This window comes from Diprion similis, chromosome 6 (assembly GCF_021155765.1).
Source record: "Diprion similis isolate iyDipSimi1 chromosome 6, iyDipSimi1.1, whole genome shotgun sequence".
NCBI classification, from domain to species: Eukaryota; Metazoa; Arthropoda; class Insecta; order Hymenoptera; family Diprionidae; genus Diprion; species Diprion similis.
In genome coordinates, this window is record NC_060110.1 from 514,819 (window position 1) to 538,357 (window position 23,539).

The following is a 23,539-nucleotide window of genomic DNA, read 5'->3' on the forward strand; positions in this document are numbered from 1 at the left end:
TCGTCCTTCCCTTAATTATAAATATCGGCGCTATTCGCCAAACCCGAACAGAATTATCGCGCTAATCGCAAAACATACCCTACAAGTACTCGACAGTAATTCTTACTTAACAACTTAAATCGAAGCGATTAATCGCGACGCATCCGAAACTTTACTATCTTCTGAAACAAATCAAACAAGGAAACCAGAAATAATAACCCAGCCAAACAGAGCGCTCACACTTAGCGATACACGACCTACACGAGAGGTGACACTTTCTGAACACGCGAACGCGACTTGACCCTGTGCAGCGGAATTTGGGCTGCTCGCAAATAACGAAACGAATGACTCTACTCAACATGTACAATAGCCAAAATTGACTCGATACGTTATCGCAAAAAAAAATCAAGCTCCGGCCACCAACCAAGGAAATCGGCAAACGAATTTCGAGTATTGTTTGACCCAATTCAACATGGCCAACCGTTACCCGGTGCGCCGACCTAAACCGTTCTCGAAATTTGTCCGCAAAGAAGCAATAGCGCTTACCGCAATGAATCCAGACCCGAAAAATCTCCGTCACGATAATTGGACAATAGTCCCGTCTTCCGCGAATCCCAAAATTTTAACACCAATCGCTCAACTCTCTCAATAACCCAAAAAACTATCTTTACAAAATTTTCGCAGCCTTCGCTAGATTCAGCACCAGGAATGTGTGTTTCTCAAGTCTCCAAGTGTCCTGCTTCGTCACGCCGAGCCAAAAATTCAAACCGAGGCGTTGTCGTTTCCGAAATTTGACGAATCTTATTGGGTATCGAATTACGCGACTCTTAAATTCTAGCTTATCGCTAACGTCGGTTTCCGCTGTCGCGGCTCGCAGATTGGTCGTTGGACTCTCCGGTGTTCAGTCCTCGTCAGTGGCGTAGAGGCAGCACGATCGTTGGCATGATGGTGTATCGCGAGGAAGGCAGGCTACGGTTCGCTGGCCAACAGCGGGAATCTCGTCCGCCTTGGTTTCCCTCGCGGCAGAGCTCGGCGTTGGCGCTCCCTCCGTAGCCTCGTGTGAGACCCTTCGCTCGCGGTGTATCCTCCGTTGAGGTCTCTCTTTACGGCCGGTTCCACACTCTCGAATTCGTCGTCTATCTCCCTGGTTGGTGTCGCAAATACTCAAAACAAAATTGAACAAAAAGACCCTGTAATACTCCATTCGCTACCCTGTAAAGGGTCCCCTCTCAGTGTTTCGGATGCGTGACCCTTGTCCTGGCGCTCTTTACGAATTAGATAATCATTCTTGTCGCGAAATCCCTTGTTAGAGCCCCGCCTAAGGTTCGGGGAGCCACTTGTAACGAGCATCAAAAAAAATGCCACGTTACAGAACATACCCATTGTTATGCCCAAATATCGTTTAATAAAAACGTCTCGAATTACACTATTATAATAACCGTATTCCGTATCACAATCAAAACCCTAAAATTATAATTTACCTATAATCGTATTTATACTATCTACAATTATACCCCTGACATTGTCATTTAACTTTGATTGTATCTAGGGTAAGTTCGGGGTAGATGGCCATAGTTTTTCCAAGGTTCAGTTAAAATAAAACTACATTTATATAGACTGTAATTATTATTTGTATTTAAACTCTGAATATTATACTATAAATTGAATAACAAAAATCTAATAATTTCTAATAGGATCAACGTTAAAAACAATAAAATTTGAAAATCACAACTGGCCATCTCTCCCGGCGCGTCCGGGAGAGATGGCCTTAGTAGTACGGGAGAGTTGGCCAGTAAATACTTCTACTGTTTCTCCTTTTTCACCGTGCATTTTTTGAGTTTCAGTTCTCTTTTTTTCCTTTGTCCGCATTTTGAACACATGTTGTCAAATTCAGTGCAATTCTCGTGCAACCTAAGTTGGCAAATGATACACTGAAGCCAGTCTTCGATAAGATGTGTTTCGAAATAGTTCTCTCCACAGCCCACACAGTTTTCTTTTTCTCTCCCTTCACCCTTTTTGTCTGATGTATCGCATAGAACTGGCTGTTCTTCATCGCCGCTGCTGTCAGATATCATTCTTTTGGCATACTTCATATCTTCTTTACATTTTCTCATTTGAATGTGTTCTTCTGATGTTAGGAGTGTGCCGACTTGCTTAGCCCGTTTACGTACTTCGAAAACTTTTTGTGAAACAGGAGATATTTCCATTAAAATTCGCGTTGGAGTTAAATCTGGGACGTCATTTTTATTTGGTGGAGTTCTTGAGGTCGACGACAGCATCGCGGCAACTTGAGAACCACTGCTAATCATGTTCTCAGTAGGACTTTTCTTCGGAAACATTTCAGGGTTTGCGTTTGAGATTCGGTGTTCCTCAGCACAAAAGGTTTGCTCAGAGACTGTAACAGACTCGCTTACTGGCTCTTCTGAAATTCGTGAAACTTGTTCCAGGTTTGTTGATATCGAATCTGTAATTGTAGCTGGGGAGTCTTTTTGAGAGGTCGATGTGAGTTCCCTTGGTTCTTGTGTAAAAGCATAGTCTGGGATTGCGCTTGGATTGAAAGGACTGACTCCGGTAGCTTTGAATCCTGTAATAGCATTCTCTGCAGAAGCTGCTTTTCCCCACGCTTTATTAAGCAATGTTCCGAACGACAGTCTTGTAATACGACGACCAGTATTTTGTTTCAGCCACAGTCGGCATTGTTCGTAGAAATGGGTTTTCAATGACTTGAACACTGCACGATCCAACGGTTGAAGGTAGTGAGATGTGTGACTCGGCATTGATAGCAAAACTATGTCATTTTTTTCTGCGTATTCCAACATTTCAACAGAATTGCAATGAGTTGAATGGCCGTCCAACAACAAAAGAACTTTTCCTGCAGGTTTCCTTGAGACGAAGTGTGTTTCCAACCATTCCAAAAATATGATCGAAGTTATGTATGCAGACTTCTGAGACATAAAAATCCTCGATCCAGGAGGCATTCCGTCCTCAAACTCAGCTTTTTTATTTTTACCCTTCATTATGCAAGCAGGTGGCAAAAAAGTTCCTTCAGCACTACAACAGGCTATAACAGTTATTGTCTCTCCTTTTTCAGTCGATGTAACTGTCGACACAGCTTTGGACCCCTTCTCAGCAAGTACATATCCAGGACGGTTATTCAATTGAAGCCCTGTCTCATCCATATTGAAGATATGACTTGATTCCAACATCACGTCGTCGACCGTCAAAACATTTTCCAGAAGCTTAAAATAAGCGTCCACCTCCGCCTTGTTCATAGCAGTCGATCGCGCTAACGAAACACCTTCTGACTTCCTGATTGCAATATCAGGGTGCCTACTCAAAAACGATCGTACGAAATCGTAGCCTGCTTTTCCAGTTTCTTTATTGAATCTGTGATTTAAATTCAATTGTTCAGCCAGCAGGTAAGCGACCTTTCTGACATCATCAATCGTTAAAGGAAAACCTTTCGCTTGCATGACTTTAATGTGGTTTGCGAGCTTCCTTTCATTTTCGTCGCCAAAAAAGCAAGTTGGTCCCATAGGTCCTTTTTTGTCGTTATTGTTTTTGAAACGCATTTCTAAGGTTTTCCTTGGAATTTGATAGGCTTTGGCAGCTGCATAAACTGACATTTCACCATTTTTCAAAGCGTTTATTGCAGCCTTTAATGACTCTTCGGTCCATTTCCCTCGGGTAGCTAAAGCTTGTCTTTGGTATTTATTTGGCATCTGAAATTAACGTAAACATGTTTTCTCAATTCAAAAATTATAAAAACATCGCTATTCATAGTAAGGCCATCACACCCTGACCGAATGTGGCCATCTCTCCTAATTTTCGGGGAGAGATGGCCACACTAGCCACGAGACAAAATGTATGAGTTCTTGTGGTTATTTTGAGGTTATGTTCAAGCTCGACTCATGAGCCGTTCCGAAAACACTTGAAATTATATTATTTTTCAAAAGCTGGCCAACCAGAACTGGTAACATGAACTCCTTAACTAATTTTCACACGAGGCAAAAGAAAACAGGTGGATTTACTTACCTTTGGTCATTTAGTCGCAAATATTTTTGCGCGCAGATCTTCGTACGCACGACTTGAAGCGAACTGAGTGATAACTAGCGACACTAAGCGAGTGTTTATAGAATTTTTTTGAGTTGGCCATCTCTCCCTTAAGGCCATCTCCCCCGGACTTACCCTATACTATCTACAATCTAAACCCTAAAAATTATAATTTAACTATAATCGTATCTATACCATCTACAATTATACCCCTGACATTGTCATTTAACTTTGATTGTATCTATATTATCTACAATCAAAACCCTAAAATTATAATTTAATTATAATTGTATCTTTATAATCCTAAAATTATAATTTCACTATGATTGTAATTTCCCTATCACGGTTATGTAACTACTACATACTTAAACTATGAAAACATATCTATTGTTACATTCAAAATTTGAAAAAAAACAAACATTTCTGCTAAAAATGTATACTAACCCGCTTAAACGGGCATTAACCCTAGGCGCTATATTCTTTAAGGCAAACTATATTGTAATCTTTCGTAAGTGAGTCAGTACATTACCCAAAAACTCGGTTTTCCTTCGAACATTCGGCTCTGTACCCTCACCGAATGTTCTTCCCGAAGGGGGGGCGTGTTACGTCCCGAAGACGTTACATTGCTTTCCCACAGTCTCACAGTTACCCTACACCCAGTCCTTATCCTCGCCTAGTCAGCATGCCCATCTCTCGCGACCAGCTAGGTCTCCATGCCCGTCTAACGTACTTCACTTCAATCCCAGTTCCCACTCAAGCAACACATAAGACTTTTCTCCTCGGTAACTGACTCGCTGACGTCCATTCAAACCTTTATAATAAATCAACACTGTTATTCTACCCGTGTCTCAATTCTCTTCCTGCACTGGGGAAAAGGACGCACGCAAGTGCACAATCGACGTATACGAACCCCTAAATAGCCAAATAACATCTTGGCTGGGTGTAGAGTAGGTTTCGGTTACCGCTCATCGTAACCTACGCAACCTACCCCGTAACACCAGAATTACTGGTCAAAATGGAAAGTTAATATTTCGAGAAAGAAGCCAGTTACAGCCGAAAAAGTGAAATGGGTTTTGCGGCACCGAGCCGACAGGCAGTGGGGGATGGCGACTCTAAGACGTACACGGGAATAGTAAATGCGAAACCGTATGGTGATCAGATTGAAATTGTAAAAAAAGAATGCGTGGGATACGTTGAAAAGCGAATGGAAACCCGTCTGCGCGGATGCAAGAAAAACAATCCTGGAATCGGGGGCAAAAACAAATTGACGGCAAAGCTTATAGATAAACTGAGCATTTACTATGGTTTAGCTATTCGCAGAAACTGTAACTCTAAGGATGACATGAAAAAAGCAATATGGGCAACATTCTACCATTACGGCTCAACAGACACCAAGCCTCAACATCATTTCTGTCCCGAAGGTCTCGAATCGTGGTGCAAGTGGCAACAAGCGAAAGCTAAAAAATAACTGAAAAATTTCCGTCACGATTATTCTGCATTGCCAAAAATGGTGTTAAATGTCATCAAACCAATATACGATGATCTCAGCAATGACAAATTGTTAGAACGCTGTGTTGGCAAATATACCCAAAACTGCAATGAGAGTTTCAACCAACTTCTTTAGAAAATAGCTCCGAAAACGATGAACAGCGGGGCCAAAATCGTTAATATTGAGAATGAGTGATCACGCATTTTTGTACGCGACTGTACGGTCACTGTAATTGTACGCTGACTGTACTAGCAAGACTCGAGAGGAATGCGCGGGAGAAGTTGGTGTCGCGACAAGTGGCCGTTGGCCGTCGCATAGCGTATGAGCGTTTTTCAGTTTTACGAAATCCGAGCGACAGAGCACATTCCTTTATATCTACATACTTACCGTTGAATATTTTTAATAAAGAAATTATACGTGTTATTAGCAACGAGCCGTGTATTAATTTTCCTTCTTTCCTGCGCAATCCGTACTCTACATTAACAGTTAAAATTGCTGTATTTCTTGCAGCATGCACGTTCAGCAATGGTGTCACCTTATTATTGGAAGTTATGAACATGTTAGGAATATCGGTTGGATCAGGAGCGCACTTGTACGCTGCGCAAGATAACGAAACTCGCATAGTGAAAGCCGAGCCGCAAGCGCAAGAACAAACAAAAGAAGGTCAAATACGGCGCCAACAGCAAAATTTAGAAGCTATGAACTCGAAGTCTGCGTTCTGAAGCAAGTCCCAAGTTTATGCGCAAGGCATCGCACCATACACGCGAAGATTCCAGGTACAATAAGGAACCTCAACGAACTCGCCAAGGTCGACTTCTTGACCGCCAGCGTCTGTCCATCACCACGATGAAGCAAAACAAGTAGAAGATCGAGGACTTCGGAGATGCGAATGGCACACCTGTAACGAACATCGCACTGCTCATGAACAATAAACACTCTGTCATAATTATGGAATTAAAGGACTCTACAGCCGCAACTGCTACGCTCCGCGTAGACCACAGAATGATCAACGCCCTGTTACCAACAGAAATAATAGAGACGTAAATTTTCGAAACGCCAGCCTCAAAGGCAAACCACCCAACGATCAGGTAAATTATACGTCAGAGGAACCCCTGTCAGAGGAAGAGGAAACGGAGAGTGAAGAGGACCAAGTAGAGGAAGAGTAACAGCAGGAGCCCGCGTGTGTTCAGTTTCACAGGGACTGCTACAGCGTGTTTGATAAAATTTGGAGAGACAAAGAAGGGAGTAGCCCTTATGGTCGATACCGGCGTATCAATGAAACTCATAAAAAGAAAGGTTATTTATCCGTCCGGTTATTTAAAATTTCCTTTAAGCAGGCAAAGCACTGAATATCCGAATGAAATTGCTGCACTAACCCACATGGGGCTAAAGGACGAATTCGTCATAATACCAGATGATTATCTTCCAGACGAGAAACACGGAATCATGGGAAACCCATTCATGAGGAGACGAGACTTTCAGCTGAATGCCTCGACGCTCGTACTGAAGAATAAAATACATTACCATCCCAGCGATCGGAAGATTCGATTGAAACCAAATTCGGTAAATAAAATTGCCATCGACACCGACGAGTGGAATCACGATCTCATGTTACGCATGGTCTATACGGAATGCCTATGGAAAATATCCCAGTTCTATTGTGCACACAAACAATCATGGTACTGCTTATGGATTCAATACCACCGGCGAAGATGAAGATATCGAGCTAGGACTGGAGAACGTCCAAGTCCACGAAACAAAGAGCATATCAACCCAAGGTGTATAGCAACAACCACGTGATGAAAGAGAGCAGGCCCACAAACATACTATTGACTTGGAACATCTACCTGAGGAATACGATAAAGAAATTTGGAATATTCTCCAGGATATCAGTAATATCTTCGCTGTACAGGAGGGAGACATGGTGTAACGTTGTTACCGGTCCTGGTCGGTCGGATTACCCTTCGGTGGCGGTTGCACCCCCCTCCAGCCGGATGCTCAGAGTCGACCAGGGTCAGTTTAGGAAGGAGTAGGGTAATTGAAATAATTGGACACTTTATTAGAGTAATAATTGTAGTTTATTCATAGCGTCATTTTGATCACTAGGAGAAACAGAAATACAAAAGCGTATGCTGCAATCAAGTTGGTTTCTCGTAATAAATAATTATAACTAACATATATATATATTTACAACAGATCGAAGAATATCTTTACGTACTAGACAGGATATGACGGGTATTAAATCGGCGGTGCCGGTACGGATAACCCTGAAAGAAAAACTGATCACACCACCAATACTTGTGAGATCAGACCGAGCGAAAAAATACGTCGTAACTACCGACGCGTCAAACGATGGAAGCCGTACTATCTCAAGAAGGTTACCCCGTATATTTTGTTGTAAAGTAATAGAGCGATAAGTGAAGGTCTATCTATATAGATGGATTTTAGGTTGAGTTGACTCTCTAGACTACAACTTGTCCATGGTCTTTTATCTTTCTTCATTGAAGCATCGTACTTCTACCTTGCAACGATGTGACGCCATTATATATGTACGTGGCTGTAAAGACGCTGTGCTAATATCTTTGTTTTGCAATGTTAATAAATATATAATAAAGGGATAAACAGTATTGCTAATTAGATCCTGTCCGAATCAAATACTTTGCAACAGGTTATGGGCCCAGAAGAGTATTAATCTACGAAGCAATCGGTTTGTTCAAGAATTGTGAAAACGTGTGCTGTGACCGTTAAACAAAAATGGCAGAAGCTGCGAGCAATAGTTCAAAACTTTATGCTGGTATACAAAAACTCAAAGGGCGTGACAACTATCAGGACTGGAAGTTTGATATGGAAAATTTTTTAATTTTTGCAAATTATTGGATATTCATTACAGGCTATCCGGAAGATAATCAAACAAGTGACCAACAAAGAATTGCCAAAGACAATAGAGCACGCGCATTGATTTGCCTAATGGTAGAGCCATGTGTTAAACCGTACATCACGTTAACCAAAACAGCGAAAGAGGCATGGACAGCACTTGAATGAGCCTTCGAAGACAAAGGTGTAAATCGTCGAATAGGTTTATTACAAGAACTGTGTTCAGTGAAGCTTGAGAGTTATCAAAACATGCAAGACTACGTGAATGCTTTCATGTCAATTGCCTTAAAACTCAGTGCTATAGGAAAACCTGTGAACGATGAGATGCTTGGTGTTCTGATGTTAAAAGGTCTAACGAGTGACTACCAGCCTATGATAATGGCAATGGAGAATTCCAACGTAGAAATCTCTAGTGATTACATAAAAACAAAATTATTGCAAGATCAAAACTATAAAGGCGCTGCAAACTCAAGTAACGAAGACTTGGCTTTAAAGCTTTAAAAGGAAATCGAAGAAACCTAGATGTTTGACATGTGGGGCATGGGGCCACTCGAAACCGGACTGCCCGAAGAAAACCAACAACGAGGTGAAGCCTGATCCGAAGAATACCAACGTGGATAAAAAGGGTAAAGACCGAGCACTTCTTACAGCGCTAGGAGTAAACACTCATTCTGACAGTTGGTACGTGGACTCAGGAGCTTGGAATCACATGACTTATAAGAAGGAATGGATGCACAACTATTCCGAACATTCTGGTGTCGTTCATGAAATAACAGTAGCAGGTAACGGCAAAGTTTATAGCAATGGCGTAGGTGTAGTTCCTATTAGCGTTAATTCCAATGATGTTACAACTATATCAGATATCTTATATGTCCCAAATCTTTCTGCTAAACTGTTATCAGTCAGTAAAATGATCGAAAAGGGACTTACTATCGTTTTGACAGAAAAGATTGTACAATTTATGACGCAGAAACTTGTAATATAAATGGCGAAGTTATAGCAACAGCTGTTAACTCTAACGGCGTATACAGTCTAAACGGTAACATCAGGGAACTTGCAAACTCAGCCAGTGCGGAACCGAGTCAACAATTATGGCACAGTAGGTTAGGACATTTAAACAAAGTCAGCATGAATCTTTTAAAAAATGGTCTAGCTACAGGTGTAAACTACGCAGAGGAGACTGACGAAAATGCCTGTATTTCATGCCTTAAAGGCAAGATGACAAGGAAACCATTCAAGAATCAGAGACACGTGCAACACAGATACTGGAGCTATTACATAGCGACCTTTGCGGGCCATTTCAAGTCGGATCGTGGAGCGGAGCAAGATAGATGCTCACTTTTGTCGATAATCACTCCAGAAAAGTATTTGTGTTCTTTCTAAAAAGAAAGGATACGGTGACAGAAACATTAAAAACTTTCAAATCAATGATAGAGAACCAGACTGGAAAGCGGATCAAGCGACTTCGTACAGACAATGGAGGTGAGTACTGTAATAACGAGCTCCAGAATTTTCTAATATCCTGTGGAATCAAGCACGAATTAACTGTACCTTACACTCAACAGATCACCTCACAAGAAACTTCCAGATGCAACTCCTCAAGAAATATGGACTGGTGAAAAAGTTAATCTGAGTCATTTAAGAGTTTTCGGATGTCCAGCTTATGTCTTCATTCCAAAAGAAAAACGTCAAAGGCTGGATCCCACGAGCAGGAAGCACATATTCGTAGGATATTGTGAAGAAACTAAAGGGTATAGACTACTAGATGCTGAGGACCTGACAAAAGTTGTACGTGCGAGACACGTAGAATTTCTGGAAAAACAAGATTCACCTTTCGAAGACAGAAGCATCCCACCAGTCAACAAGGTACCTTTGTCAGATTTACTATTGCCTGAAGAGAGTGAGAGAATGCTAAACAATGATGGAGATATGAGGCCAGAAAATTTGGAAGAAAACTTACAAGAGGAACAACATTTACATCAAGAAGTTGTAGAAATTAGAGACAATGAAGATGTGAACCCTGAACACGAACGAAGATATCCACTAAGGGATCGTCGGCCCCGAAACAAAAGAGTGCCCCGACCATATGCTATTTCAAGCAATAACTGACTTTGCGGAGCCAAATTCATATTCAGAAGCAGTCTCAGGGCCAGATAAAAGGCAATGAAAGCTTGCGATTCAAAAGGAATTGAACTCTTTTCAAGAAAATGACGCCTGGACATTTGTTAACAATCCTGTCGACAAACCAATCGTGAAATGTAAATGGATGTTTAAATTGAAAAGGGATGCAAATGGTAACGTAAATCGTCACAAAGCCAGGCTAGTAGCTAAAGTTTGCAGTCAACATTACGGTATTGATTATTTCGAAACATTTTCTCGAGTTGTTAGATATTCATCGATGAGAATGCTTCTGCCCTAGCAGCAGAGAAGAACTTGGAGATGGATCATCTAGATATTTGCACAGCATTCCTCAATGGAGAGCTCCAAGAAGAAATTTATATGTCACTACCAGAAGGACTAGAAACCAAAGAACACGAGGATAAAGTTTGTTTGCTTAAACGTTCTATATACGGTTTAAAACAAGCAGCTCGTGCATGGAATGTGAAGGCACACGAAGTCCTAATGCAACTAGGATTTAAAAACTCAAAGCATGAACCATGTGTATACATGAAATTTGAAAACGATTTTGGTATAATACTAGCGTTATACGAGGACGACTTCTTCTTACTCTATAAAGACAAGGAAGGAGCTCGGATTTTGAAGGAAAAATTGCATAATAAATTCAAAATGAAGGATTTGGGACCGGTTACGCACTGTCTAGGTATGCAAGTTACACGCGATAGGTCAAAACATGAAATTAAAATAAGCCAATAACAGGATATCCTAGATATTCTAAATAAGTTTGGAATGATAGATTGTAAGCCTATAAACAGTCCTATAGATGCGAACATGAAACTGAATAATCCCCAATAATGATAATCAAAGTGCACATAAAATTGCTAGTAACCCAATATGTTACACACGGACAAAGCACATAAGTGTTCGTTTTCATTTCATAAGAGAAATGATTGAAAAAGGTGAAATAACACAGAAATATATGCCTACAAGTGAAATGATAGCTGACATTTGCACAAAAGGTTTGAATGGCCCTAAACATATGCTGTTAACAAAAGCTTTAGGCGTACTATAAGATATAAGTTTAAAATAAGGAGTTCAATATAAGAATTTAATCCACATGTAATGCCAAAGAAAAATTTAAAATGTTTATTCCAAGTCAGAGTTATTGCCTTAAGGTGCCGCTGACCTGACTTGAAAATATCAAATCGTGACGTCATAAATACGTGCAGCGCCTCTGAACGTTGAACGGTGAACTAAGGCCGCTGATTTCATTGGCTTGTTCTGTTAGATCCAACCAATGATGTCAGTTACAGATCGAAACATACTTCTTGTGGACCATAAACGGGCTGCTGTCACATGAAAAACGCGTATGAGGGATTCTCCACGAAACCGGCCACTTTTTTTTCGACTATCTCAGATCTTTCCCATAATTGGGTATATGAAAGTACTACTGAAAGGCACTCTGCGTGATTTTTTTCAGATTTTTAAATTCATTATTTTGGAAAATGCCATTTTTTTTCAAATTAATATATCTCGGAAACTTGAAGTAACTGAAAAAAAATGTCTCCACATAAAAGTTGTATTTTTGTGTAAGCTTTCGAGCAGATGACTTGAAATAATTTTCACGTTCCGGTAACGCTGATTTTTTACGAAAAAAATTGGAAATTATTTTTTTATTCAAAAAAAGGCCACTTTTTTTTTGCTGAAAAAATTACAGGGTCTTTCAGTATGTCTGACGATATCACGAAAAAATCACCAGAGTGGCACCGCCAGAGGTTTCTGTATAAAAAAATTAATTTGTGTGGTTTCATTTTTTTACCCTAGAACCTCGATCCGAAAACCACGCAAATTAATTTTTTTATACCGGAACCTCTGGCGGTGCCACTCTGGCGATTTTTTCCTGATATCTTCAGACATACTGAAAGACCCTGTAATTTTTTCAGCAAAAAAAAAGTGGCCTTTTTGGAATAAAAAAATAATTTCCAATTTTTTTCGTGAAAAATTAGCATTACCAGAACGTGAAAATTATTTCAAGTCGTCTGCTCGAAAGCTTACACAAAAATACAACTTTTATGTTGAGACATTTTTTTTCAGTTACTTCAAGTTTCCGAGATATATTAATTTGAAAAAAAACGGCATTTTCCAAAATAATGAATTTAAAAATCTGAAAAAAATCACGCAGAGTGCCTTTCAGTAGTACTTTCATATACCCAATTATGGAAAAGATCTGAGATGGTCGAAAAAAAAGTGGCCGGTTTTGTGGAGAATCCCTCGTATACGAATCGAGCTATGTTTACAAAAAAATAACTGATAGTATAAGTTTTCCCGGATAACGTGTGTGCTTTTGTACGTGTGAATCTCCCTGGCGAGGGTGAAAGAAATTGTGGAACAGTGCAATCAGTGAATATTCAACATGCGGTAGCTCCGATCGGCCATGTTTGTTGTCGCGTGATTTTATTCACTTCATCATTCTTTATTATAAACATTATCAGCGATTTGCCTGAGCAGTGACTGAGATTCACACGTACACTATTATTCAAGCTACGATTTAAAATATTTCCAAATAAGATTCATACTCTCGTTATCGCAGGATTCGTATAGGCTTTTTCACCCAATTTCCCCGCTTCTGACGTCACGAAATATATATATGACATGCCAGGTCAGCGGGGCCTTAAGGACGTTCACAGGTAAATCGACTTTCTATAGATTTTTTTAAAATTTGAACCACGCGTTATTTATAACATCCTGAATGCACTTACAAAATTTCAAGGACCTCAGCCATACCAAAGTGGAGATGTTTGTTGTTAAAATTACGAGTTTATACACGTAAAGTATAGCCGAGGCATGAGCTAGAGAGACATTTTAATTCGCAACAATTCGAATTTTCTATAGATTTTGATAAAAAACTGCATTATGATAGGTGATGATATTAGGAACAAAATGTAAAAAAATAGAAATATTCAGCCATGCCGTTCTTACGTAATGGCGATTCAAAGTTATAAATTCGACGGTATTTTCGACCGTGTAATACCATGGAGGGGATGACGCTGTGGCATAGCGGCAACGCTACTACCTGCGTCGCTCTAGGGGTACTTGTGTCAGTGTATATGTATAGGGCGCGCCACAGCCTTATTTGCATTGGTGCGTAGTGTCCGTGCTAAGAGTTTTGGAGTAGGAGGGGAGCGGCGCGCTATACACAGCGCAGTTGAACCAAACCGAGCGTATGCCAAACTTTTGTCTCCGATTGTCACCTGTGAACGTCCTTAAGGGCGAGTGTTGTAAAGTAATAAGGCAATAAGTAAAGGTCTATCTATATAGATAGATTTTAGGTTGAGTTGACTCTCTAGACTACAACTTGTCCATGGTCTTTTATCTTTCTTCATTGAAGCTTCGTACTTCGAGTGCTATTGACGAGTGACGACTGACGACATGCGAGTGTCATAGCTCCGGAGCATAGTTTGATTTTCCTAGCGCTTTTTCGCCTCGTTGCGTCCTTTTTTTTATCGTTATTGTGTTCGCCATCCGTGTTTTACAATAAGATCTATTTTTTTTTACGAACCGAGCTCACGAACCTCTGGAATCGGTACATATAATCTCCGCACCACGTGGTAAGGCCAGTTCCGCCATAGCCCTAAGAAGATTGGCCGGATCCGCCGCCGGGATCTGATCGTTTCGCAGGACCGGAGGATTGAAATAAAGTTTGGTGTACTCCTTTCTTTCATATCCCCGTCTGGACCTGGGCAAGGGATCCGATCGTTTGTGGCGTTTCCCCTTTCTCTTGGTGTTGTTTCTTCAATTTTTCTTTTTTCCTATTTTTGTTTTTTTTTTGTTTTTCTCCTTTTTTCTCTTTTTATTTATCAAAGCTAAGACGCCATGTATGCGTTGAGCTCCGGCAAACGCATGCGGAAGGCGACTCCATGTACGCGGCAGACTTTAGCGCCACGCCACGTACGGAAATCGAAGATGCGTGGTAAACATATATACAAACGATAACTACATAACCTAAAAAAAAGGAATACTCTATGACAATAGTGGAAATTGATTAATATTCATCACTTCCATCTTTGCTGATGTTATTGATACCTGGTTTGTTTTGTACGACACAACCTACGTCGACTACTATTATTTTTTGAGTCTTGGCAGATTCCGAATGGCCCAGAAGGTTCTCGACTTTAGCCGAATGACGTGCGGTGACGTGCGGTACTGCGGAAAAATTAAAATATTTTGATCTCAACGCAGTGCGGTGCGGCATGCCGGAGGTTGCCGCCACGTTGCCGCTGCCGGACTTGCGCCGGGCTCCTGATTGGCCACCGCAGCATTTGCCGGAGCTCAACGCATACATGGAGTCTTAGCTTAACCATCTTCCCATCATGGCTACTGTTTCTACTTCTTCCGATCCTTCCGATCCAAAAAGACCCAGGGACTCCTCTGAGGAGACTCCCGGCTCATCCGATTACCCTCCAAATAAGAAAGGTTCGGTTGAAACTACTCCGTGGGTTCCTTCTATTAGAGTGAGAAACAATAGATATGCCCAGGGTAACTGCGCTCCACTCCTAGTTCAGGTTTTTGACAAAAAAGGTGGCAATCTCGGGAATTTGCACTCCATGAGTTTTGGGAAAATCTTAGATAGTAAAGAGTTACTTAAAGGGGTTATCAATATCAAATCTTCTGGGATTAATCGCTATAATGTTTTTTTTGACAATGTTGCGGCCGCAAATTCCCTTGTAGACAAAGGAATTGAAAGCCTCAAGTCTTCCCTTGACGCTTATATCCCTGACGGGTGTGTTTATAAAATGGGGCTGATCAGGGGAGTTGACCCTTCTCTTACTGAGTCAGATATCTTGGACAACATTAAGGTTCTCGGGGATGACAATGCTTCTATTGAACACGTTGAGAGAATTCCATGGATTTATAGAGACAGCGAAGGTATACACCACAATGAAAATTCCTCTCGCATAAAAGTTTTCATCAGATGTCATGCTCTGCCTGATAAAGTTGCTATTTATTTAAATGTCAGGGATGTAGTTCCCTATATTTCATCAGTTGAAATGTGTAAGAGATGTCTACGTTTTGGTCACGTAGAATCTCAGTGTCGCGGGAAGGAAAGATGCATGAACTGTGGTGATCTCCACAATGAAAGAGCTTGCAAATTACTTAGAACTCCTATCAATGCAAAGTGTGCTAATTGTGAAGGCAATCATAGAGCCTCAGACAAAAATTGTCCGGTCTATATTAAGGAAAAAAGGGGTAGTCCGCGAGAGATTTTTCAAATCTAATGCCACTAAGGGATCCAGTAAATCGGTTCCTTCTCTTCTTAACACTGCCAATTCATCTGTACTCAATAGTCAGTCCCCCCCCCCCCCTCCATTCTTCAGGCCCTTCTTTGCTGGTGTCCCATGTTCCTGCGTCTGGGGACCTTGGTGCAATACCCCAAAAAAAAAATTCATCTAAGCTTTCTTCTGCTCCTTGTAATTTTGATAGCAGCTCGAGGAGGAGCTTCGTGTCTTCTTTTGATGTTAGTGATGAGTTTTCATCCACAATTATTCCTACCCAGCATACTGATGATTCTTCATCTCGTATGGAAACTGAATACATTTTGAATACCTCCTCAGTGTTCCCTCTCTCATCGGATTCTGAGTTTAATATTAAAGATTAGGTTGGGACCGAGATACCCAGGGGTAGTGACCACTTCACTCTATATATTCAAATCGGTAACGTCCCCATTCAAAGATTTTCATGCAGGGCTAAAATACTCAATAAAGTTAACTGGTCTAATTTCAATAAATCATTCTCCACCAAGATATCTCGTATCCCTGTTGAAGATACCGATGTAGGTTCTATCTATTCACAATTTAATAATGTTTTATTTGACTCTCTTCAGGACGCAGGTGGGGGTATTCCTGAGCCTTCACCTCCAGAGAGGCGCTCTCCTCCGGCGGCTCCCTGGTGGACTCCCGAATGCTCTGTTCGTGTGGCTGCCAGGAGGGCTGCTGCGGGGGAGTTCGGGAATTACTCCACCCCCCAAAACCTGGAAAAATATAATGTCGTTGCTAGAGAGATTAAAAATTTTCTTCAAGAAGCCAAAAGGAAGGGTTTTCGGAACTTCTGCTCTACTTTGAGTCCTCAAACTTCTTTTGATGAAATCTGGGGTTCGATAAAAGCATTTAAAAGGTGTTTTCATATTCCTAAGTCGATCACATGCTATTCTCCTGATGACCAATGTAATGCTGATGCTTTATATAAGGTTTCCGTTTATTATGCTGAGGAAAAATTTTCCTTACCTGATCCTGGAAATTCCGATCAAGTCCTGGATGCCGACCTAACTCTAGAGGAACTGAAATGGTCAATTTCTCATTCCAAACCCTACTCAGCACCCGGCATGAATTTAATTACAAATGAATTGCTGACATGACTTCCTCCAGCGGGTGTTCTTTTTCTTTTAAATTTATTTAATAAAATTCTTGATTCAGGTGATTTTCCAGAGGAATGGAGACACTAAATTGTTTTCTTCATTCCTAAGCCCGGATCTAAGGGCTTTAGGCTTATTGTGACGTCCCGGAGCGAATGTTTAATAAAAAAAAACAAATTCTCTATTTTTACAGTCGCGACCGACACGTCGCCTGAGAGTCTAAGGAGCCCTATTTTTATTTGTGGGACCCGGGCCCCTGCTACGGATTATATTTTACGGGTTTTCTTTTGGAAGAATGAGACTTTATGGAATATAGTAACGTGGAATGTTTTTACTTACTTTTTAATCAATCGTAATAACCTCAGGTATTGTGATCACCTGCTGGGTGACCTCGTGGACTACTCCGTCGTCGGAATGTGTTGAACTAGGGCCTGGATCTGCCCGTAGAGGAGACTCTTAATTGTGAATTGGATAACTTCGAATTTGGGTATTTCACTGACTTTAGTTTTTAAATATTTTCTAAGAAATGAATACACTTTGTTTAACTTTTGGGTCTGTAACCCATATATTGTTACAAACTCTTTCAATTAAATCTTATGAATAAATGTACAAGTGATGATGAAGTTACACGTTAAAGTTAATATTTAAGATTAATATTCAAGAGAACAAATTTTGAAGCGTGTAGACAGAACAAAACTCGGCGAAGAAGTGAGGAGTCCGCGCTCCGCAGTCGACCGCCTCGGCCGTGTGGTGGGAGGTGCTTTTGCGAATGGCCGCTTCCCTTTCTCCAGTCCGGGGGTTCCCGCGTGGCATTCCCACTCCAAGATGGCGGTGGTCCGAGAGCCTGAGAATGTTTATTCGACTCGGTTCCCGGGCGCCGGGCTATCGCCTTATTGATAGATACTTAATACTTGTTTATCTTGGCATAAACATTTAGAAATCGTGGCCGCGAGTTTATTCTACTATAAACGTTTATGAATTGTAACCAAAAGTATATTTTAATATAAACGTTTACAAATCGTGTGGTCAATTGTATATTGAAATATAATTATTTACTCGGTGTACACCAACGCTCTTGGATGTGGCTTTTCTTTGACGCGAGGTACACTCGTCTCCTTAGATATTGTTTGATATTATTCTCAATACATTTTCTTAGTTAATATAATGATATCCATTATTGTATGAATATCGAGTATTGTTACTCGCAACTTAGTTATAATTCTAATGATTATATATTTTTTCCCAATAATACAGTTTTTTAGCGGTATTACAAATTTAATATACGTATGTGTGTCTATGTATGTTGCAGAGTGAAGACGGAATAAGATGGTCGCTGAGAATCTCATGAGACGAGCCATATTCGTATGCATTATATTAATGTTATTTCTCTTCCATGTTATTTCGTCTTCTTTATAATGAATAAAATATATAAGCAAAAATTATTATGTGTACCTTAGTTAATACACAATATTTCCACAAAGGGTAAGAAAGAGAGCATCAGTATTATAATGTATATAGTTGTGAAAAATATATATAGGACGTTACCTGGGGACGTCACACTATCTCTCTTTCTTCTGTCATATTGAAAACTTTAGAGCGTATCATCAACTTCAGACTACTTTGGTGGGTCGAAAACCGTAACATTCTCCCAAAATGTTTTTTCGGATTTAGGAAGGGGAAATCGGTTACGGACAATATCTCGGTTCTTACCTCTGATATCTACTTAAGTTTCCTACGGAAAGAATATCTTGCCGAAATTTTTTTAGACATTGAAGGAGCCTTCGATAACGTCATTCCTAAAATTTTAATTCAAAATCTTGCAGATTCAGGACTTTCTGACAAACTCGTTAGGTTCATTGGTAACGTCATCCGGTCCAGAGTTCTCCACGGTAGATCCCAGGGGGCAGACCTCGGGGTCAGGTTTACCTTCCTCGGTCTTTCTCAGAGCTCCGATCTGAGCCCAATCCTATTTAACCTTTACATCAGACAAATTCTCAATAATATTGAGCCATATACCAAAACCATAACCTATGCCGATGATGTGGTCATTTACTTCTCTCATCGGACGTTAAATATAGCTCTAGAGATTGTTTCATCTTCTCTAGATACCATCTCTGCTTGGCTGCTAAACAGAGGTTTAGCCGTAAGTCGTAAAAAGACACAACTTTGTATTTTTACTAAGAATCATATCAATAACTTTCCTATTTCTATCAATTTTCGAAACTCACCTATTCATAACCTCCCGTCGCGTCAGTCAGATTTTTAGGGGTTTTCCTTGACCAAAAGTTACTTTGGAAAAAGCATATCGAATATACCAGGTCTAAGGCCCTCCAGGCTGTTTCTATTTCAAAAACTATTTCTGGATTTTCGTGGGTTGGGTACCCCTCCACTATGCTCATCATTTATAAAGGGCTTATCAGGGCCATTTTGGACTGAGGGGCCCAATTTTTTGGTAGTCCCTCAAGATGCCACCATAGACTTATAGAGATAGACTGCGCGCTCCGTGCACCGAGCTGAAGCCTAACGTAGAAAGAGAAGGCACCAGCGGGAGTCCGACCTCTCTCTTGCACGGACGAAAGAGTGGGGAGCAGCCGGAGCAGCGCCGCGAGCAATAAGGCAAGCGGGGAGGTAGTTATCAAGATAGGACTAGAGACACGCTGTTTCCCCCCACCAAGTCGTCGATTAAAGTGAGAGGTCGGACTCCCGCTGTTGCCCTCTCTTTCTACGTTGCGCTTCAACTCGGTGCACGGAGCGCGCAGTCTATCTCTATAAGTCTATGGATGCCACTTAGCAAGGCTCGATGCCGTACAGTCTATGGCTATTAAGATCTGTCTGGGCTGCCTCAAATCCACCCCCAACAATGTTGCTCACCACCTAAGCGGTATCATTCCCTGTTGGGTTTTAATGTAGGGTTAAACAAAACGGATTAATCATAAGCGTAACTTTATTTGTTTTACATCGAATGTTAATGGCCGCTGGTCGGGCCGAGACTGACCCCTGGCGCCACCGCCACTCGGGTCAACGTCTCACGTTTCTTACAAACGCCGGTTAGGGGCGCCACTCACCCGCTCCCAACATCATCCTCCCCAGGATGATTCGATGTCGTCGTCCTCGTTGCCCAGGATGGTTTAAGACAAGTCGTATGTTATTTTATTAGGGTCCAGAGTCAGACGCCTGGGTGGAGCGCGTTGGCGCGTAGAGCGTCGCGGCGTCGCTGGCGGCGCGGGCACTTCCAGACATACATGGTCTTGTGGCGGTTCGGGGAGTATGTTCAGCGCACCTGGTTGATGATGATCTTGAGGCATATCATGCGGCTCTTGCTGCAGAGGTTCTAAGGTTTCAGAGCCTGCGTTGATGGAGGTTGTCGGGCTCGATACAACAGAATTGTATGACGATGTTTCTGGTGTCGATGGGCGTATGGGTATAGCTGTTCGTTTCGTTGTTCTAATCGGGCTCCAATCTCTAGGACAATGTTGAATGTCCGGTCCCGTACCACCCCTCCACATGTGATTTCTATGTCGTTCTACCAGGCGACCATCGCTTAAGCGGACTTTGGATTTATTTGCAGCTGCCACTTTCTCTAGTCGTCCCCGCTCACGCTGCCCCTCCCGCAGTTGTACGATGACGTTGTCACCGACTACGAGGTTTTGTCGTTGCGCTCCATGGTGTTGATCGAATTGTTGCTTCATGTCACTAGCTTGTGCTATCGCTTTCGCCGATGGAGACTGTATCTTTGGCGGTAACAATGCCGACAAAGGTGATCTTATTGTTCTTCCGAAGAAGATATCTGCTGGTGGCTTTCCTTCCGGTGCGGCGGAACACGGCGTATAGTGATAGCTGAACAAGAATTCTTGCAGATGTTTCTTCCACTCGTTTGGTTCCTTCTTTATCGCTCTTTTTACTGTGTCTACCATCCGCTCGGCTTGACCGTTGGACTGAGGATGTCCCACAGGGCTGAATAGGTGCGAGATACCCACTTCTTGACAGAATCCTCGAAACAAACTGCTCGTGAATTGGGTGCCGTTATCGCTGACTATCATCTCTGGAGCCCCGTATCTTGACACGAATTCGCGACACAACTCTACTGTCCGCTCGGCCGAGATCGTGTTCGTGACCTCCACTTCTATAAACTTCGAGAACGCATCCACGAAGATGAGCAGATACTGATTGTTGATTGGCCCCGCGTAATCAATGTGGACACGCTCGAGTGGTCGCGATGTGGGAGGCCACGGCTGCAGTGGTTCCTTCACGGGTAATTTTTGAGCGAGAGCGCATGGGTTGCATGCCCGCACGTATTGTTCCACCTCGTCCGTCAGTTGGGGCCAGTATACGTACTGTCGTGCTAGTTCTTTCATACGTAGAATGCCCGGGTGTCCTTTGTGTAGGACTTCAAGGACCTTTTGTCGCAGTATTTTCGGTATTACGACGCACTCGTTCATCATTATCGTGCCTTCGATGATCGACAGCTCTTCCCGTCGCTTCGCATACGCTGCCAACTTAGTGTCTTTCATGTCCTCTTTCTTCTAGCCGGAGCGAATCTTCTCCATGATAATTTGCATAGTTTTATCTTCCACTGTCAATTTTTGTAATTTCGCTCGTGTTTCGGGCCCGAACTGACCAGTGATGCTGTCCCGAAGCTGGTGCATTTCCTCTTCAATCCTCCATGCCGTGGCAACCTGTAGCTCCTCGGCGTTGTCCTTGCGGAATTCAGCTATCAGTCGTGACAAAGCGTCGGCTTGTCCAAACTCCGTTGTTTTCACGTATTCGATGGTGAAATTATAGCCGAGTAGACGCAATGCCCAGCGCTTGAGCCTGGCTGCCGTTATTGCTTTGAATCCGGCACAGTTGTCAGTCCGGAGAAGGGCTAGGAGTGGTTTGTGGTCCGTTTGTAGAATGAACTCGCGGCCCCAAACGAATTTATGCAACCGTTCCACGGCTACTACGAGAGCCAACGCTTCCTTTTCCAGTTGGGAGTAGTTACGTTGTGCCTCGGTTAGACTTTGCGACATGTGGTATACAGCCCTCTCTCGTCCATTATCATCGCGTTGTAGGAGGACACCTCCGATCCCCGTGGCGCTCGCGTCGGCCGCAACGACAAGTGTCTTGCTAGGATCGTAATGTTCTGAGAGCAGTGGACTGAGCATCACCTCTTTGATGCGGGAAAAAACTTCTTTTTGTTGTTCCGCCCACTGCCAGGGTTGCCCTTTTCGCGTGAGTTCTTCGATTGGTCCTTTCAGCTCGTATAGATGTGTAACGAATTTACCGTAATGATTGACCATCCCCAGCAGACTACGAGCTTCGTTGTCATTTCGTGGAGCTGGCATTTCGGCGATCGCTCGAGTTCGCTCTGGGTCTGCCTGAATTCCGTCGGCATTGACTAATAGTCCAAGAAACGTTAGATTCGCTACGGCGAATACGCATTTGTCGATGTTAAGTATGAAACCACGGTCTTCCAAGTGTTCGAGTGTTTGGTAAAGATGCTTATCGTGTTCTTCTCGTGTTGAACCCATGACGAGTACGTTGTCCAGGTATGCGAATGTGCCCTGCAGACCAGCCAGCGTTTGATCCATGCATCTTTGAAAAATTGCTGGAGCTGTCTTGATACCAAACGGTAGCCTTTTAAATTTCAATAAACCCTTGGGCGTAACGATGGTGGTTATCGACTGGCTCTCTGCGGCTATTGGTAATTGCAAGTATGCGTCACTCAAATCCAATCGGCTGAAGTATTTGTTTCCGTTGAGCATAGCGAAAACGCTTTCGATATGGGTAATGGGTATTTGTCATCTTCTAAAGCCCGATTTAGCCCCGTCGAATAGTCAGCGCAAATTTGGACTTTCCCTGATGGTTTCTTGACGGTTACAATCGGCGTCGTCCAGTCAGAAAACTTCACCGGTTGTAGTACGTCCAGGCCTTGAAGCCGGCTTATCTCATCTCCGACCGCTTCTACCATCGCGAACGGTACTGAACGACAGGGTAAGTGTACGCTTGTGCTGCCCTCCTTGAGTCGGAACGAGACTTCGAAATTCCGACACTTTCCCAACCCCTCGACGAATAGGGCGGGGAAACGATGATGCATTTCCGTGCTGAATCCTTTTTTGTTTTGATTTTCGGTAAATTGCGGTCGCGATGAGTCTGTGCCTTTAGATATCGCGAAAGTAGTTATTGACCCCGAACTTTCCTGTGCCGTGGAATTCTCGGTTTCCTTTTCACGAGTCTCAGATCGATTACGGAACCCCGCCAATGGTTTTTCCCATAAGTCCAGTGCGTCGACTGCATCCAACCCGAAAAGGTTCAGACTCGGTGTTTTGGCGACGTGAATGTCGATTATGCCGGTTTTGTTGAATGCTGCAATGTCACTTCGGAATCGACCAAGAAGCTGCATGCCTGAGCCTCCCGCGTGGTTGACGATGGTCGGGGGAATCAGCGATGGCTTATTCATTGCCTTCCACATATTTGTTCCGATGACCGTAATATCTGATCCACAGTCCAGTTGCATGCGAATGTCGATGTCCCGTAGCGTCATGTCGAGAAATACCCGGCGGTTCTGGTGTGACACGGTTAACTTTTGTACGGTAATGTGATTATTACTCAGTACTTCCTTGGCCCCGGATTGGCAG

At 42.4% G+C, this 23,539-nt stretch overlaps 2 protein-coding genes across 2 annotated transcripts; both read right to left on the reverse strand.

Moving 5' to 3' along the window:
* Positions 1-1,781: 1,781 nt before the first annotated feature.
* Positions 1,782-3,795, reverse strand: LOC124407470. Its single transcript, XM_046883612.1, has 2 exons — positions 3,775-3,795; positions 1,782-3,701 (listed from the first exon to the last, which is right to left on the reverse strand). Exons 1-2 carry the CDS (start codon positions 3,793-3,795, stop codon positions 1,782-1,784), a joined length of 1,941 nt encoding a protein of 646 aa, XP_046739568.1.
* A 14,952-nt stretch (positions 3,796-18,747) lies between these two features.
* LOC124407487 (uncharacterized protein K02A2.6-like) lies at positions 18,748-21,433 on the reverse strand. The gene is made up of 2 exons (XM_046883668.1): positions 20,165-21,433; positions 18,748-18,888 (listed from the first exon to the last, which is right to left on the reverse strand). The coding sequence occupies exons 1-2, from the start codon at positions 21,431-21,433 to the stop codon at positions 18,748-18,750; spliced, it is 1,410 nt and encodes a 469-aa protein (XP_046739624.1).
* Positions 21,434-23,539: the final 2,106 nt, after the last annotated feature.